Raw genomic sequence first — 15,770 nt, 5'->3', positions numbered from 1 at the left:
ACAAACAAACAAATGATATATAAATGACTTGCATTTCCAGTAACATTTTGCCCCCAAAGGATCACAGAGCTGTACCTAGCATAAACACAAACAAAACCCTCTCCAAACTGAGTTAAAAAATGAAAACCACAAGGGAGGCTGGGATGCTGTCTGCCTCTGGCTGTCCTCCCTTGGCAGGCACTGGCGAGCTAGTACCTGGAGGGAGGCGAGGCGGGAACAAAGGCTGCAACTCCTCAGCGGCAGCCGCGGCGCGTAATTTTTATACTGTAGTAAAAATTTTAATGCGCGGATTAAAGCAATATTTAGTTGTTGCATACAGAGCTGGACGTTCTCCCCTTGACAATGGATCGATTGTTGCCTCTTAGCCTTTCATTGTCCAGACTAATCAGCCCGAGGAGCAGAAACACTCTTTGGGAGAGGAGGGGAAAAGTACAGATGTCTCCCTTCTCCACCCCCTGCCTATATATGTTCAAACAAAGTATAACTTTGAGTTGAGTGTAACTGGGCTCCCCACCCCCAGCAGTTTGTCATCTGTCAGAAGTACTCTACTGTATACATTTTAATAAAGACGTCTATTTCTGAAGCCCCAGCCCCAGCGTGAGCCGAAGTATAAATAATAGCAGCGTTCCCCCTCCTCCTTCTCCCCCCCTCCCCACACCCCCTTACTTCCTGGCTCTAAATCCAAAAAAAATTTCCTTCCAATTACTCCTTGGCACACTCTCTTTTCTCTCCTTAGCTTCCAAAATTCAACAAAGAGAAGAGGAAGGGAAAAAAAAGTTTTCTTATGAGTTTTTAGAAAGTCTCGATCACTTACTGGGGTGTTCCTTTCCCAAACGGATTTGGACGGATTTGCTTTGGGGCAAGTGAGGGGGTGGGGGGGGAGGGAGGTTGAAAGAAAAGGTGCAGTAGGTTTTGAATGAAATTAGATTGCCCTAGTAAGAGAGTTGACCACCAGAAACCCCCTGGTGGTCTGCCCAAGACTCAGGGGAACTGGGTTCCACAATCCCACCATTCTTATCCCTCAAGGTCCCTGGAAAATATCCATTCTCCTGTAGCGGCTGGTAGGCTATTCTGCAAGATGTGGAACCTTTAATCATTGGTAAGCCGTGCCATCATTAAAAGTGTACAGAATGGTGCAGCAGCTGCCACAGTGCAAGAAAATTACTAAACGAGGCAAATATTTCTGTTTGTAAGCTTGATTCAGTTGAAGTCCCCAAGTCCTGATTCACCCCCCCATTATTTGGTAGTAAGTAACAGAACCAGGCTTCCCACCCGGGTCCCTTAATTCTAAACCTAACCATCTTATCGCACTGCACCCCTGGCTGTGTGACTGAGTTAGTAACTTGTTTTTTTTCTGAACCTTGAACTCCTTGCCTCATAGCATTATGGTAAGGAAAATGCTTTCAGAAAGCACTAGGAAAACGGCAGGGATTATCCTTACTGTGGAAGCATCACTTTCACCCTCAATCTTCTGAGAGAAAGTGTTAGAGATCAGGAAAACCTTTAGGAGAGTGGTAATGCAGGGAATAGGAACCAGGCCCTTCAGATCTCTTCTCTGGGTGATCGATCTATCTACTCAGGGAGTAGATTCCATCTCTGAGGTAGAATGCTGTTTTTGTCATTTCCCTCAGGAGCGTGTGGTGATGCCTCCTTGGGGATGTTGTGGATGGCATTACTGCTCACTAATAGCTTCCCACGCCCCTTCTAGCCCTGAGGTTCTGAGATTATGCAATGCATTTGCTCGGTGCTGGGGATACAAAAATGAAAAATGATGCAGACCCTGCCCACAAGGAGTTTATAATCTAGTACAGGATCAAGAGATATAATATACTATGAATTCGAACATGGCAAATATGTAGCATGGAATGAGATTAGGGAATAGGATCTGGGGTAAGGAGAGGTATCAATGCACGTTTCATGGAGTGAGGCTGACTTCTGATCTGGGTCTGGAAGGAACTGAAAGATTCCAACAGACTGACATGGATAGGGAATCTTTTCTGGTAATGGAGACACAGCAGGTGGTGCACAGAGGTGGGAAAGGATAGGGCCAGAAAGGGGACCAGCTGGTAAGTAATCCACTTTGGTAGGATTAGGTCCCCTGAGCGGACCTAATTGAATAAATTTTATATGGTTGGCAAGGTAGATTGGATGTAGAAAATTAACCAAAAAAGCATATTAATAGGGAAAACTTGCTGGTTTCCATACCTGCCACTTTCCTCCTGGCCTTTTATCAGTGATGTCTCTATTTTTAAATCTCAGGGCTCCTTCTCTCCAGAGGGGTAGGAATTAATGAAAGGAGAGAGACAGACAGACACACAGACACACAGTCAGACAGACAGACACACAGACACAGAGAGAGAGACACACACACAGAGACACAGACAGACAGACAGACAGACAGACACACACACACACACACACACACACACACACACACACACACACACACACAGGGGAGGGCAGGCTAGAGAGTTAGCCGGCTGGCTTTCAGTCTCTTGATGTGAGTTTATGTGAATCAAAGATCTGGCTGTGACTTCTCCATTTAATCCAAGTGACCGTTGCTTGACTCTTGACTGTCTTCAGATGCTTCCGAGCTTCTTGAAGGAGTAACCATTGCTATTGCTGCCCAGTCTTACAGGAGCAGAACTCCCTAGAAAGAGGAGCTTTGTCCAAAAAAACAATGTCACTGAAGCCAGAAGGGGAAAGCCAGTGTGGCTGTGTGGGAACGACAGCAGCCATGGCTCTGCCGTTCATTACCCACGGCACATTGGGTAACTCACTTGGCCTTGCTGGAGCTCAGGTATAAAACAAGGAGCTTTAGCTGAATTAGGTCCCTTCCAGCAGATGCCTTGAAGAGCAGTAAGAAGGCAGTCCTATCAAACACCCAGAGCTGGAATACAATCTTTTACACATGGGTTTTGTCTTAGGCAGAGGTAATAACACGATGCCAGGCTCCTCTGCTGCAGACTCTAGTATTTTCAAGTCTTTAAGAAGCTTTTAAGTAAAAAGCATTGTTCTTTTTAGGAAGCCTTTTCACCACCGCTTGACCCATCCCTCTTTTATTCTGAGATGATCCCAAGGCTTCTGACACTCATTGTTTTACTTTTGAAAGACTTATAGATCCGAAGACTCTAGGAAAGGACCTTTTCCAGAGTTTTGGGTGTTTTCTCAGAGGTTCCGCCTCTATTTGCTCCTGGGAAATACTGTCTTGTTTGCATATGGAAATTTAGGGCCGCATTGTTTGCAGCTGGAAGGAACCAGGCCAGATCCTTGGATAGATGTATGGAAAAGAGAGGAGGCTTTTCTTTTCAACAATCAAGCATTTTTTTTCCTCCTCCTCCCAAAAAGTAAAACAGACCCCTGGTAACAAATAATCCTAATCAGGCAAAACACATTCCCCCAGTGGCAGTGACCCCAGACAGGTGTTTCATTCTGCAGATTAATCCATCACCTCTCTGTCAGGAGATGCTTCATCATTGATCAGAGGGAGTTTTTTCAATCATGTTTACAAAAACAATAAATAACCAGGCAGATAGTGGGATTGAGTTTTTTATTTAAATATGTCCTCCAAGTTTTGCTAGGAAGCATCTGAATCAAGCAGAAGAGGAATAGAAACAAAACTCAGATGAAATTGGCTGATGATACCTCTGTTAATGACTGCTTCTGTAGCAACAGAACATTTTTTAACCAAAAGGTAAGTCAGGAAGCTTGTGTTCCCTATCAGTCCTGATAAAACCCTTTCCTAGCAGGGTAGCCCAGATGTGATAGTGATGGCTGGAGACCATTCATTTCTTTAGCAGCAAATGCTTTGGTCAAATAAAATTGCTTAGTCAGACCTTGTAGTGTGGAACACTTCCTTCCAAAAGGAATCGTGTAACCTCAAATGGTAAAGCTAGATGATTATTATATTTTAAAAGACACAAAAAATCTGTTTTAGAATCTTAGGAGTATAATAGAAAAAAATGTGAGTTATGCATCATTTCAGCATCTCCGGTGAATTTGTAGAGTAGAAGTTGTGGGTTAGTATAAGTGAAGGATTTCTCTGGGACCAACCCAAGAATTCACTTAGAAGACTTTGTAGCTGGTTTGGGATGTGGATTGTGGAGGTTGGGGGTGGTGGTGGAAGAAGGCCTGCTTCTATTCAGGGCAGTTTAGAGTGAGGCCAATGGCCGACCAGGTGAGATTCAGTAAATCAATTTTTTGTTGTTGTTCAGACATTGCAGCCATGTCTGACTCTTGATGACCCATTTTGGGGTTTTCTTGGCAAAGATACTGGAGTGCTTTGCCATTTCCTTCTCCAGCTCATTCTACAAATGAGGAAACTGAAGCCAACAGGATTAAGTGACCTGCCCAGGGTCACACAGCTAGTAAGCATCCGAGGCTGAATTTGAATTCAGGTCTTCCTGACTCCAGGCGTGGCACTCTATCCACTGTGCCAACAATGCCTGCTATAGGCCATGCACAATGCTAAGCAATGGGGATGCAAAAAGAAGAAAATGTCAATCCCTCAAGGAGCTCCTGGGGGAGACAACATGCAAACAAATATATACAAAGGGAGATGTGTACAGAATAAACAGGAAATTTTTAAGGGAGGGAAAGCCTTGGAATGAAGGGGGTTGGGGATAGAAGGTGGAATTTTAGTTGGGACTCAAAGGAAGCCAGAGATGCCAGTGGTTGGAGCAGAGAAGGGAGAACCTTCCAGGCAGGAGATGGAGTGTCTTGTTTGTGGAATAGCCAAGGGAGGCCAGTTCATTGGATCTGAGAATAGATGTTAGGGAGTGAGCTATAAGAATACTGGAGAGAGGGGTTAGGAAGGGCTTTGAGTGCTGAATAGGGCTGTGTTTTGAGATCTGTTTCTTGAGAGCAGGAACTGTTTTTTGCCCCTTTTTTGTATCTCCAGACACTGTGGTGCCTGGCACATGAAAGATGCTTCATAATGTATTTGACGGGCTGACTAACTCCTGCCTGGGGTCTGAAGCCCAACTCAGCTGAGTGCTAAGAGCTTATGCCCAGAAGATAGCCACAGGCCAAGGAGTTTGGAGCCACAGACACTGATGAAGCTTCCCTGCCTCCTAAATCACAGAGGGATTGAGATGGGTAAAGAGAAGCCACACTGTGGAAATCCTGTATCCCTGGGCCCAGCTCTAATACCAATTCCTCCAGGAAGCCTTGACACCCCCCCCCCCCTTCCAGCACAGGGCCTGCGCCTTTTCAGTTACAAATTTCTGCACCCTCCTGTCCCCCATCATGGAGATTAGAAGAAATATGCCCATTATACATATGAAGTCTTTCCAAATGGATTTCTATCCAAGGTGTTTAAGAAAGGTACTGAGTCACTGGATGGGGTAGACAGATGAAGGGGAGGGAGAGGGTGGCTGAGGTGGGGAAGGGTGTAGTATTCATATTCATAAATTTAAGGCAAGAGTCCTTGCCACCAAGGGAGCTCATAATCTGGTTTGGGAGACAAAATTCTTCCAATTAAACATGCCAAGAAGTATATGATCAGTGTCAAATAAGAGACACCAGTGACTCAGAGGAAGGCCAGGCCATTGTGAGCTAAGCGAGGCTTCCTGGAACAGTTAACTGAGCCTTGAAGTATAGATAAATCCAACCTACTCAGATGGACAATTGCCATTTACTCTGCTCTTCTGTGTTTCCAGGAAAGAGCTCTAGGTGTTGTAGTGGGGTTGGGAGACTGGGAGACAAGATAATAAAATGGCAGCAGAGGCTTTGATGGGGGAGGTGTGATAACGATAATAGTAATAATGGCTAACATTGACATAGGGCTTAAAGATTTGCAAGATCATTTGCAAGTTATCTCATTTGACCTGCCTTATCTTGGAGACTATAATTCAATGCAATTTAGTTTGGGTTTTTGGTTTTTTTAATGCAAACATTTATTAAGTGGGCATTGTGTATAGTGCATTGTTCTTGGTTCTGGGCATAGGAAAATGAAATAAGTTATGGTCCCTGATTTCAGGAAGCTTAAACTCATGGAATCATTGCACCCCAGAGTAAGAAGAGACAGGGAGTCCAACCTGACCCAACAAGGGTTCATCCAGCTATTTTGGGAAAGACCTTTAGTGATAAGAAACCCACTATCTCCCAAAGCAGTTCTTTCCAGTTTGGGACAGTTTGAATTGTTAGGAAGCTCTTTCTTCTATCCAGCCAAGGATGGCCTCTCTGCAGCTCCTAGCCATTGGTCCCAGCTTTGCCTTCCAGAGCCAAACAAAACAAATGCTCAAAGACAGCTAATGAGTCCCCCCACCAAGTCTTTCCTAGGCTAAACATCCCTGCTTCCTATGAAGAGTCCTCTGATGACAGGGTTCCTAGGACCCTCATCATCCTGGTCACCCCTCTCTAGATGCACCACAGCTTGTCTATACCCTTCCTAAATTGGCATGACCATAGCTGGGGATGTTGCTCCTCTTGACCTGCTCTGATCACTGCAGGGGACAGAAGAACCCCCATCTCTCCTGTTCTCAACACCAGGCTTGCTGTCCTTACTAAAGAAGTCTAAGTTCCACATGATCTTTGTCAGCTTCCTTGTCACACTGTTGACACGTATCGAGCATGTGCCCCACTTAAAACGCCTGACTCTTTTCCCCCCTGAACTATGCTATCTCTTTTATCATTACATGCAAAGGTGATTCTTTTAAACCCAAGCGTATTCGGTTGTTTCAGTTATGTCTAACTCTTTGTGACCTCATTTAGGGAGATAGCGGGTTTCTTATCACTAAAGGTCTTTCCAAAAAAAAGCTGGATGAACTCTTGTTGGGTCAGGTTGGACTCCTTGTCTCTTCTTCTTCTTCTTCTTTTTGGTTTGTTTTTTTGTGGGGCAATGGGGGTTAAGTGACTTGCCCAAGGTCACACAGCTAGTAAGTGTCAAGTGTCTGAGGCCAGATTTGAACTCAGGTCCTCCTGATTCCAGGGCCGGTGCTTTATCCGCTGTGCCATCTAGCTGTCCCCCTCCCTGTCTCTTCTTACTCTGGGATGCAATGATTCCATGGGTTTAGGCTCCCTGAAATCAAGGACCATAACTTATTTCATTTTCTTATGCCCAGAACCTGGTTTGCCATTTCCTTCTCCAGCTCATTTTACAGATGAGGAAACTGAAGCCAGCACAGTTAAGTGACTTGCCCAGGGCCACACAACTAGTAAATGTCTGAATCTGGATCTGAACTCATTGAAGATGAGTCTTCCTGACTTCAGTTGCCCCAAGCCCAAGTGTAGACTTTACATTTATCTATTTTAAATTTCATTTAGATTTTGCCCATTGTTCTAATACTTGGTGGTATGTGTGACAGATATGAGATAAATATAGACATAACTATCGCGTAAATTTTGATCAGCATATATAGGAGAGGTCCAAACTGTGATAAGAGTCCAGAAGTCTCTGATTGCCTCTTCATAGAAGAGGTGGCATTGTAGGTGGGCCTTGAAAGAAAAGAACTTCAATAGATAAGCGATGTGAAACATCATACCCAGCATTTGGGGTGGACCTGGGCAAAGGCACAGAGATTGGAAGAGGTAGGAGAAGTCTGATGATGGGCAGTGGCTGGTAGTCTGGGTTGGCTGAAATGCAATGTTTGCAGTTGTGTGTGATAGAGCTTGTAAGGGAGGTGAGGTGGGAGGCTGATTGTGGAGGAGCATGGAGACTGGCCTGAGGAGTATATATTTTATTTGGTAAGCAGTGGGGTTCCATTGATGAAGAAGAAATCCCTGAATGGGTTGGATTAGTGGTTATCTGAAGCCTCTTCCAGCTCTGAGATCCCATGGTTGTAAGAGTCTTTTGGGATGCATTTCTTTCATCTGGGGCTCCCAGCAAGCTCTAGGCAATGGCTCAGCAAATGCTTCCTGATTCTGATGAATGTTTTATGTGTGTGAATATGCAGATAAACATATATGTGTCTATACACACATATCTATGCACATTCTTAGAGCAAGTCCCCCAACACATTGGGTAGGTCCACTGCAGAAGAATTATAGGGGACTGCGAAGGGTGTAAGAACACAGACAGGTTGCAGGATCTACAATTGAAGGAATTAGCCAGAACAGTAACTAGCATGGCTAGGCTGGGACTATGCTTCATATGCTCACTTCCCAAGGGGTTAGGTAATGTACTGAGTATCCTCCTGTCCCCTCCCTCTCCCCCTTATCCTCTGACAGCCTTCCTCTGTTGTGGCATGGTAGAAAGAGAGCTGGATTTAGGTTCGAATCCTGGCTCTTGTCACTTTGTAACCTTGAGAATGGTCCTCTCCGTGGCCTCAGTTTCCTTTTCTGTCAAAGGAAGTCAGCTTCCTCCTAATATCCAGGGTCCCTCCCAGATCTATGATCCCATGGCCTTAGATCTCCTCCTCTCACATTTTTTCCTCTTATGGTGCTCATTAAAAGCCGAGCTTCCTCCTGAAGATAGTAAACATTTTGACACGCTTTCCAAGGTTGGCTTGTTTCTTGTTCCCTCTGCCACCATTGCCACTCAGTAGCTACCTCTCCATTAAATGAACCTTCTGTCGGGTCCTGCTACAGATATCCTGCCCTCAGGTCTCTCAACTTCAATGAGCTCCCTCTCCAGGCTACCTAAGGAATAGGAGGAGCACAGGAGCGATTATACCTCCCTCCTCCATGCTCCCTGCAAACAAATTTTCTACAGATGCCAGAATTTCTAGTGACATCTCGGTGAATACTCTTGTCAATGAAGATCGTAGGTTCATTGAAGTGTGTGTGTGTGTGTGTGTGTGTGTGAGCGCGCGTGTGGAGATACCAACATAAGTAATATTTCTATAACACTTATAGGGCTGTAGTTTGAGACCTCAGGGGCTATCTGGTACAACTCCTTCCTTTGACAGATGAGAAAGCTGAGGCCTGGGGAGGTTAGGTTGAGCCCAGGGTCACATGGGTACTTAAGAAGGTGGCATTTGAGTACTGTACTGTACTGCTTGGACTCCTCCAGCATTTTAGCCACAAATAGTCCCGTGAACTTGCCCAAGAGCAAGCTCCGTGATTTGTCAGAGGACTGCTCTGACTCGGTGACCTGCCCCCTCTGTTCACTCTGGCTCCATATCACAAGCCCTTCCTTGCTGGGTGGCTCTGGCCAGCCTGGGCCAGACCCATGTTCGTCTTTCCTGATCTACAGTATTATTTTTAGCTGTGGTGCGGTATGTGAGAATGTTGAAATGAAGTGGAAACATGTCGAGTCCTATTCGGTGACTGACTAGTAATGATTTGTTGTTTCTGCGCCCGACTGCAGATTTTCCCAAGGAATTTAATAAACTGTTAAACATTCTCTTAAAGGAAACCCCTAGACCTTTGGCTGAGTCAGTTTATTTGTTGTTGTTTTCTCCTCCCTGAGGAACTCGCTCATTTTTTTTTCTTCTTCTGTCTTTTCTGTTTCTCCTCCATTCAGAAGTTGGAAGGACTAGCCAAGCACCGGAAAGCCCGAGAAGTTTTACCTGAGTGTCTCTGCCCCCCAGGTAAGTGAAAGGTTAAAGTCTTGTTGGATGCCTGTTTCCGGAGGGCTTAATCCCATTCCCTTATTGAGGTAGGATTGGGGCAGGCCCCATGCTGCGAGGCCTGCTGAGAGCAGGACTACATGTGTGTCTGTGGGGGTGGGGGCTAGGAAGGCAGCTTGGCCTGGCAGGAAGATTGCCTTGGCCCAAGACCTAGGGCAAGTTGTCTATTTCGCCCATTTATCCCAGTAGCCTCCAAGCCTGCCTGATTTGAGGTTTTCTGATAAAGTGAATTAACCCCAAACATTTAGTTGACAAATGATGTTGTTTGTGAATGCTTTCACTTGGAGAAACTCAGACAGTGCTTCAGAGTACCTAAAAGAGCTTCAGAAGGCCCCGGAGAAAGTCCTGTCTCCATTCTGGGATGGCAAAACTCGGCACAGAGTTCATTCTACATAGGACTGGAATGTGGAGAGAGTAGCTGGTAAAGTTTACGATATTGGGGAGGGGAAAATATTAAAGAAAGGGAGGAAAGAGGACAGTGACTGGGGGAAGGCTAGGGCAGAGTTTCCTGCTGGTGGGGGGGAGGATGGTGAGTAAAGTTAATGTCTGCCTTGGATAAGGATCCTTGGAGTATCAAGTCCCTAAGCCAAGAGGTAGATATGGGGGGAGTCCACTCCACTCCATGCAAAATTGAATGGTATTTCTTCAAGGTCCAACTCAGGTGCTTACTCCTCCAAGAACCCTCCTCGTTCTGTTGGATGAAAATAGTCTTTATTTCTTTAGACATCTCCCAGAACCCTTCTAGACTCTTCTTTGCTCTGATCTCGTAGTTATTTGTGTACTTGACCTGACCTTCTCTCTCTTCACTCCCCTTCCCCCTCCCCCATTAAATTGTAAATCTCCTTGAGAATTGTATGTGGCTTTAGATTTGGAATTTGGAATCAGTAGACTGGGGGTTCAAGGCTCAGTTCTGCCACCTCTGGTGGTGGGCAAATCACTTTTTCTCTCTGGAACTCAATTTCCTCATCTGTAAAATAAAAAGGTTAGGCTAGATGATTTCTTTTTTGTTTTGTTTTGTTTTTGGCTAGATGATTTCTAAGGGCCTTTCCAGCTCAAAATGCATGATCCCCTATGATCGATCGGTATCTATACTATAGTCCTGCTTGGAGCATGTGCCTTTTTCCAGTGTCTTTCATATAGTAGGTGCTTAATCAGGGTCTGTGGTTAAAATGATCAAATAATTCACTTCTTTTGCTAGTGTAGACCAGATAGTTCAGGTAATACTAGCTATATATAAACACTAAGCTATCTTGACTTTTCATCCATGTGGCTCAAATCCAGACTCTTAACTGTGCCAGGAAAGCTTGTTCTCCATTGGCCAGGAGCTGGAGGGGACCTCGGAAGCCATCTAGCCCAATCCTCTCATTTTACAGTTGAGAAAACTGAGGCCCAGAGAGCGTGTTATTTGCCCAACCGAGGTCACCCCAGGTAGTAAACACCAGCGGTGATATTTGAACTCAGGTTCTCTTCAGAGCCAATACTCTTTCCACAAAGACCAAACATATTTTTCCTCCAAGGCTATCTGAGAAAACTTAAGTCTTTAACTAAATAGATCTTCTTTTGGGGTCTGAATTATCTCATAAAATGCACAGCAGGGCAACACATTAGTAGAAGAGTGGCATTTCTGGGTTTTCCAAACAGGTCAGACCAGAAATCTTTTAGCATCGAGGCAAGGAATCAAAATCGATCAGTCCTCACTTTGATCTGCCTCCCTCCTTGCAGGTCCTTGGCACCCTCTCTAGTTAGTTTAAAAAAATGCCTCCTCTTGCCTGGTAATGAGCATCTCTGGATGGGTTTTGACAGAGAGGTAGGTGCTAGGGTTTACGGATCCCTATGTCATTCTCTAGCATCATAGTTGTGATTGCCTCAAAGGAAATTAGGTCTTTTAAAGTGGAAAATGAGTTATACCCCCAGGATGGAGATTTGATTCCCCCTTCCCCCAAAGTGTTTAGCTCTGAGCTCAGTTTAAGCTTTGAATCTGAGAGCTGCCCTTGGAATACCTGCTGGGCTCTTTGTTAAGTCTATGAGAGCAAAGGGCCTCTTGTTTGGAGCCTTGGGTCTGAAGCACTCTGGGAGGGGTTATAGCTCTGGAAAGAAGCTTTCCATCGTGACCTCAAAGCAAAACAAAAACCCTGGAACAACCCACTCCCCCACTTCTGGAATAGCATGGGCCAAAATAACTTGGTGCAGTCATTGCCATTGTTAGTTACCTGGGACGGTTTTTGTGAGTCTTCTGTTTGCGTCTTAAGTAGCCGAGCTATGTAGCAGCCGTAGCTCTCAGCCCAGTGGTTTCTGACACCTCTAGGATTCTGGTGAACATTAGAGCAAGGGGCACAGATGTTCACCCTGGAGAAGAGAAGACTTGGGGGGAACATGATCTGCTGTTTCTAAGTGTAATAGTAGAAATGCAGCTGGACCCAAGGGGCTAAGGCATTGAGCCTATTTCTTTTCTCACTGAGGGGTCCTTCTGTTACAGACCCAGCTATGTGGTCCTTATCAAGCTTACTACTGGGAGAATCTAGGCTCTAATGGAAAATGGGGTGAGCCTCTTTTTCTCATACTGTTCAGCTTATTAACACCCCCTGCTTCCCTATTCTCAGTCCAGCACCCTGGGGACCAATTAATTAAAGCTTAGTTATAGGCTCATGTCTGGGTCTCCCAAAAGGAAAAGTAGAAAGGTAATCAATATACAATGTAAATCAACTCAGGGATATTCATTTCCTATACACAAAAGCCATGTTCATGGATATAGAAGACTCAAAACATGCATTGACAGAATTTAAAACACATTTCAATCACTTAATTGGTAGCTATGATTATTATACTCTCTCAGGAAGCCTAGTGAATAGAGTGCTAGGCTTGGAGTCAGGAACACCTGAATTCAGATCCAACCTCAGACATTTATTAGCTGTGTCAGCCTGGGCAAATCACTTATTCCCCGTCTGCCTCAGTTTCCTCATTTGTAAGATTTGTAATAATAGCACCTACTTCCCAGGATTGTTGTGAGGATCAAATGAGATAATTGTAAAGCATTTAGCACGGCACCTGGCACATAGTAAGCACTATAAATGTTAGCTATCATTATTATTTTCAGAACATGAGGAAGTATGTGCAACTGTTGATTAGGCACTTGACATGTCATCTCATCATTGCACTGTTCAAATGTTCCTGGTGCATGCATGTATATATGTATATATGTACCTGTGTATACACACAGATATACATGTATGTATGTATGTGTTGTAAAAATGGGCTAGTCTTGAGCAAATCATCCTCTTGGTGGTCATCTTCTCCAAGAAGATTGGAATGGTTGCCATGGACTCCTCCTGTTATCAGTCCAACCCAGGACATTTGGACATCTCAAATCCACAAGAGTGAGTTCATCCTCACACATCTACTTAAGAATGATGTGTAGGGGCAGTGAGGTGGCATAGTAGATAAAGCACTGGCCCTGGATTCAGGAGGACCTGAGTTCAAATCTGGCCTTAGACACTTGACACTTACTAGCTGTGTGACCCTGGGCTAGTCACTTAACCCTCATTGTCCAGCCAAAAAAAAAAAAAGAATGATGTGTGATTACATACTCAGGAAAGGGAATGCAAGGTGGAAAAGGCAGCCAATGCTCAGGCACAAGCTTACCTAGTTGATTCCGCGCCCTATGATAGATGGGTGGTGGGGTAGAAGGTAAGAGTAGAGCCCACTACCTCAGGACCCTCCAGGCTAGTCTAGAGATAGAGTACTCTACTTGCTACACAGGAGAGTCGAAGCAAGAGACCAGTCTGGAAACTGTCCCCTCAGTCATCTATCACCTTGTCTAATTCTGTAGCCAAGGACAGGAATCTCCTTATCATGTCAAAGTGCCCATATCTTTCAGCACTGAGCTGCAACCAGGTCAGAAGCATCCAGGGAGTATCCACATGCTGAGCCAGTATGTTTGGTCGGCTGGAATCAGGAAGGGAGACTCAGAGGATGCTCCTTGGGATGGCTCTCCTTACCCCAGTATCCGACAGGCTGTCTTAAGGAAGAGGGATTTCACTTGACCTACTTAGGGTAAGCAAAATTAGGAACCATGGGAGAGGAAATTGCCAAGGAGAAGATTTAGGCTAGATGTGAAGGAGAACTTGACAATGAGAGCTATCACAAAGTGGGATGGATTGCATTGCCAGTCACCTCTTTGTTCTTCACTTTCCTCATCTGTAAAATGAAGAGGTTGCATTCAGTGGCATCCTTGGTCTCTTCCAGGTTTTCTAGCTCTAAGTCTATGATCCTGTGACCGGGAGGGCTCTGTTCTCAGGTGCCTGATACTTTAGTGTGGAGATAAGCAAGTGAAGAATAAAGTCTAGTATATAATATAATATTAAATTGTGGAGTAGACTCCAGGTGCAATAGGAGGAGGGAAGTCTGTTGGCCTGAGCAGTCCCAGAAAGCTTCATGGTAAATGGGGAACTTAGCTAGGACTTGAGCAATGGATAAGATTTGACTAGATGGAGAGTAGAGTTGTAACAAGTAGTTCTGGTGCATGTGACAGGTTGCACTAAACATACCTTCAGTTCAACTGTAATAGTGGTTGTGCAGTTTGACCCCAGAATGCTTCCTCATAGAAGGCAAGGGATGATTATACTACCCTATTAGAACAGGACAAAGATCTTGAGATACTGACACCTTATCCCCATGAAAGGAGGGTTATTGCTCAGGAGGCTACCACCTGGGGAGAAGCAAGGTAGGACAGGGCAGTGAAAGAATTTATCTGGTATGGAGTAGACAGAGGGAGGAAGCACACCAGGGAACTTTCTGATTTATCTCATTATTTTTTCTAACTAGATTTTATACAACTGAAGGAGTGAAGGTGCTATCAAAATATAAATGTAATATATTTACAACTGTATGATCTTTAGAATCATAATTTAAAAATTTTATGCTCTCTAAATTTTGGCGTCCTAGGACAAAACCCTTGTCACCCCATCCTGGTTCTCTTTCTAAAAGGCAAAAGTGGAGAGGACATTTTACATTGATTTTTTTTTTTTTTTTTGTGGGGCAATGGGGGTTAAGTGACTTGCCCAGGGTCACACAGCTAGGTGCTAAGTGTCAAGTGTCTGAGGCCGGATTTGAACTCAGGTACTCCTGAATCCAGGGCCAGTGCTTTATCCACTGCCCCACCTAGCTGCCTCAGGACATTTTATGCTGTTAGATATTAGAAAATTCAGAAATTTGAAGGAGTAGCCAGTATATAAAGCAAGCCAGGATTCAAATTTGCAAAAATCTTGTGTGTTACATATTTATGTCTTTTAAAAATCCAAAACTGTGATTTCATTGCTGTGAAAACTCCCTTCACTAATGAAGGTCTGCCATGTGTCTGAAATGTAGTCTTGGTTTTTTGGTGGGGCAATGAGCGTTAAGTGACTTGCCCAGGGTCACACAGCTAGTGTCAAGTGTCTGAGGCCAAATTTGAACTCAGGTACTCCTGAATCCGGGGCTAGTACTTTATCCACCGCGCCACCTAGCTGCCCTCTGAAAGGTAATCTTAAAGAATTGCCTAGCACACTGAGAGGGCTTGCCTTTGGTCACACAGCTAGTAGATGTCAGAGGCAGGACTGGAATTCAGATCTTCTTGATTATGAAGTTGGTCCTATACGCATAATACCACACTACTTTTCTATTATTAATAAAAGGGAGCTAATTGCATATATTCTACCTAACTACAAACATGTATAAAATCTATAAAATTGCATCTATCTACATACAAAATAACTATTACACATATATTTCCTGTGTCTGTCATGGACATTAATGTGATAGATGTCATGGACACCTCCACTGGTAGAATGTGATGTGTATGAGTTCTAATGTCTTCTTGTTCTGTAGTCTAATCATAGTGGAGAACTCACCCAGAGATTTTGATGCCTGTGCCAGCAAAGCATTAGCTTTTGAGGTAGTGTGGTGTATTGTAGGAGTTCAAATCTGGCCTCAGATACTTACTAGCTAGCTGTGTGACCCTAGGCAAGTCATTTGACTTCCATTTACCTTAATCCACTGGAGAAGAAAATGGCAAAACAACCTAGTATCTTTGCCAAGAAAACCCCATGGATGGTATGGTCTATGGGGTCAAGAAGAATCAGACACAATGGAATGACTCAACAACAAGATGAGACTTGAGTCAGCAGCAACCTAGGTTTGAATCCCACCTTGGATACTTACTAGCTATGTGGTAGTGTTGTTATTCAGTGGCATCTGACTCTTTATGACCCCATATGGGATTTT

General features: G+C 44.4%; 1 protein-coding gene across 6 annotated transcripts in view; it reads left to right on the top strand.

Moving 5' to 3' along the window:
* Positions 1–15,770, top strand: part of COL23A1 (collagen type XXIII alpha 1 chain) — a 494,698-nt gene that overhangs the window by 14,076 nt on the left and 464,852 nt on the right. For all 6 annotated transcript variants that reach the window (XM_043985184.1, XM_043985181.1, XM_043985185.1 and 3 more), the window contains exon 2: positions 9,407–9,473. In XM_043985184.1, coding sequence (XP_043841119.1) covers positions 9,407–9,473 — 67 coding nt within the window. The remainder of the gene's footprint in view (positions 1–9,406; positions 9,474–15,770) is intronic.

Source organism: Dromiciops gliroides, chromosome 2, assembly GCF_019393635.1.
Source record: "Dromiciops gliroides isolate mDroGli1 chromosome 2, mDroGli1.pri, whole genome shotgun sequence".
NCBI lineage: Eukaryota > Metazoa > Chordata > Mammalia > Microbiotheria > Microbiotheriidae > Dromiciops > Dromiciops gliroides.
This window is presented reverse-complemented; position numbering and strand designations above follow the sequence as displayed.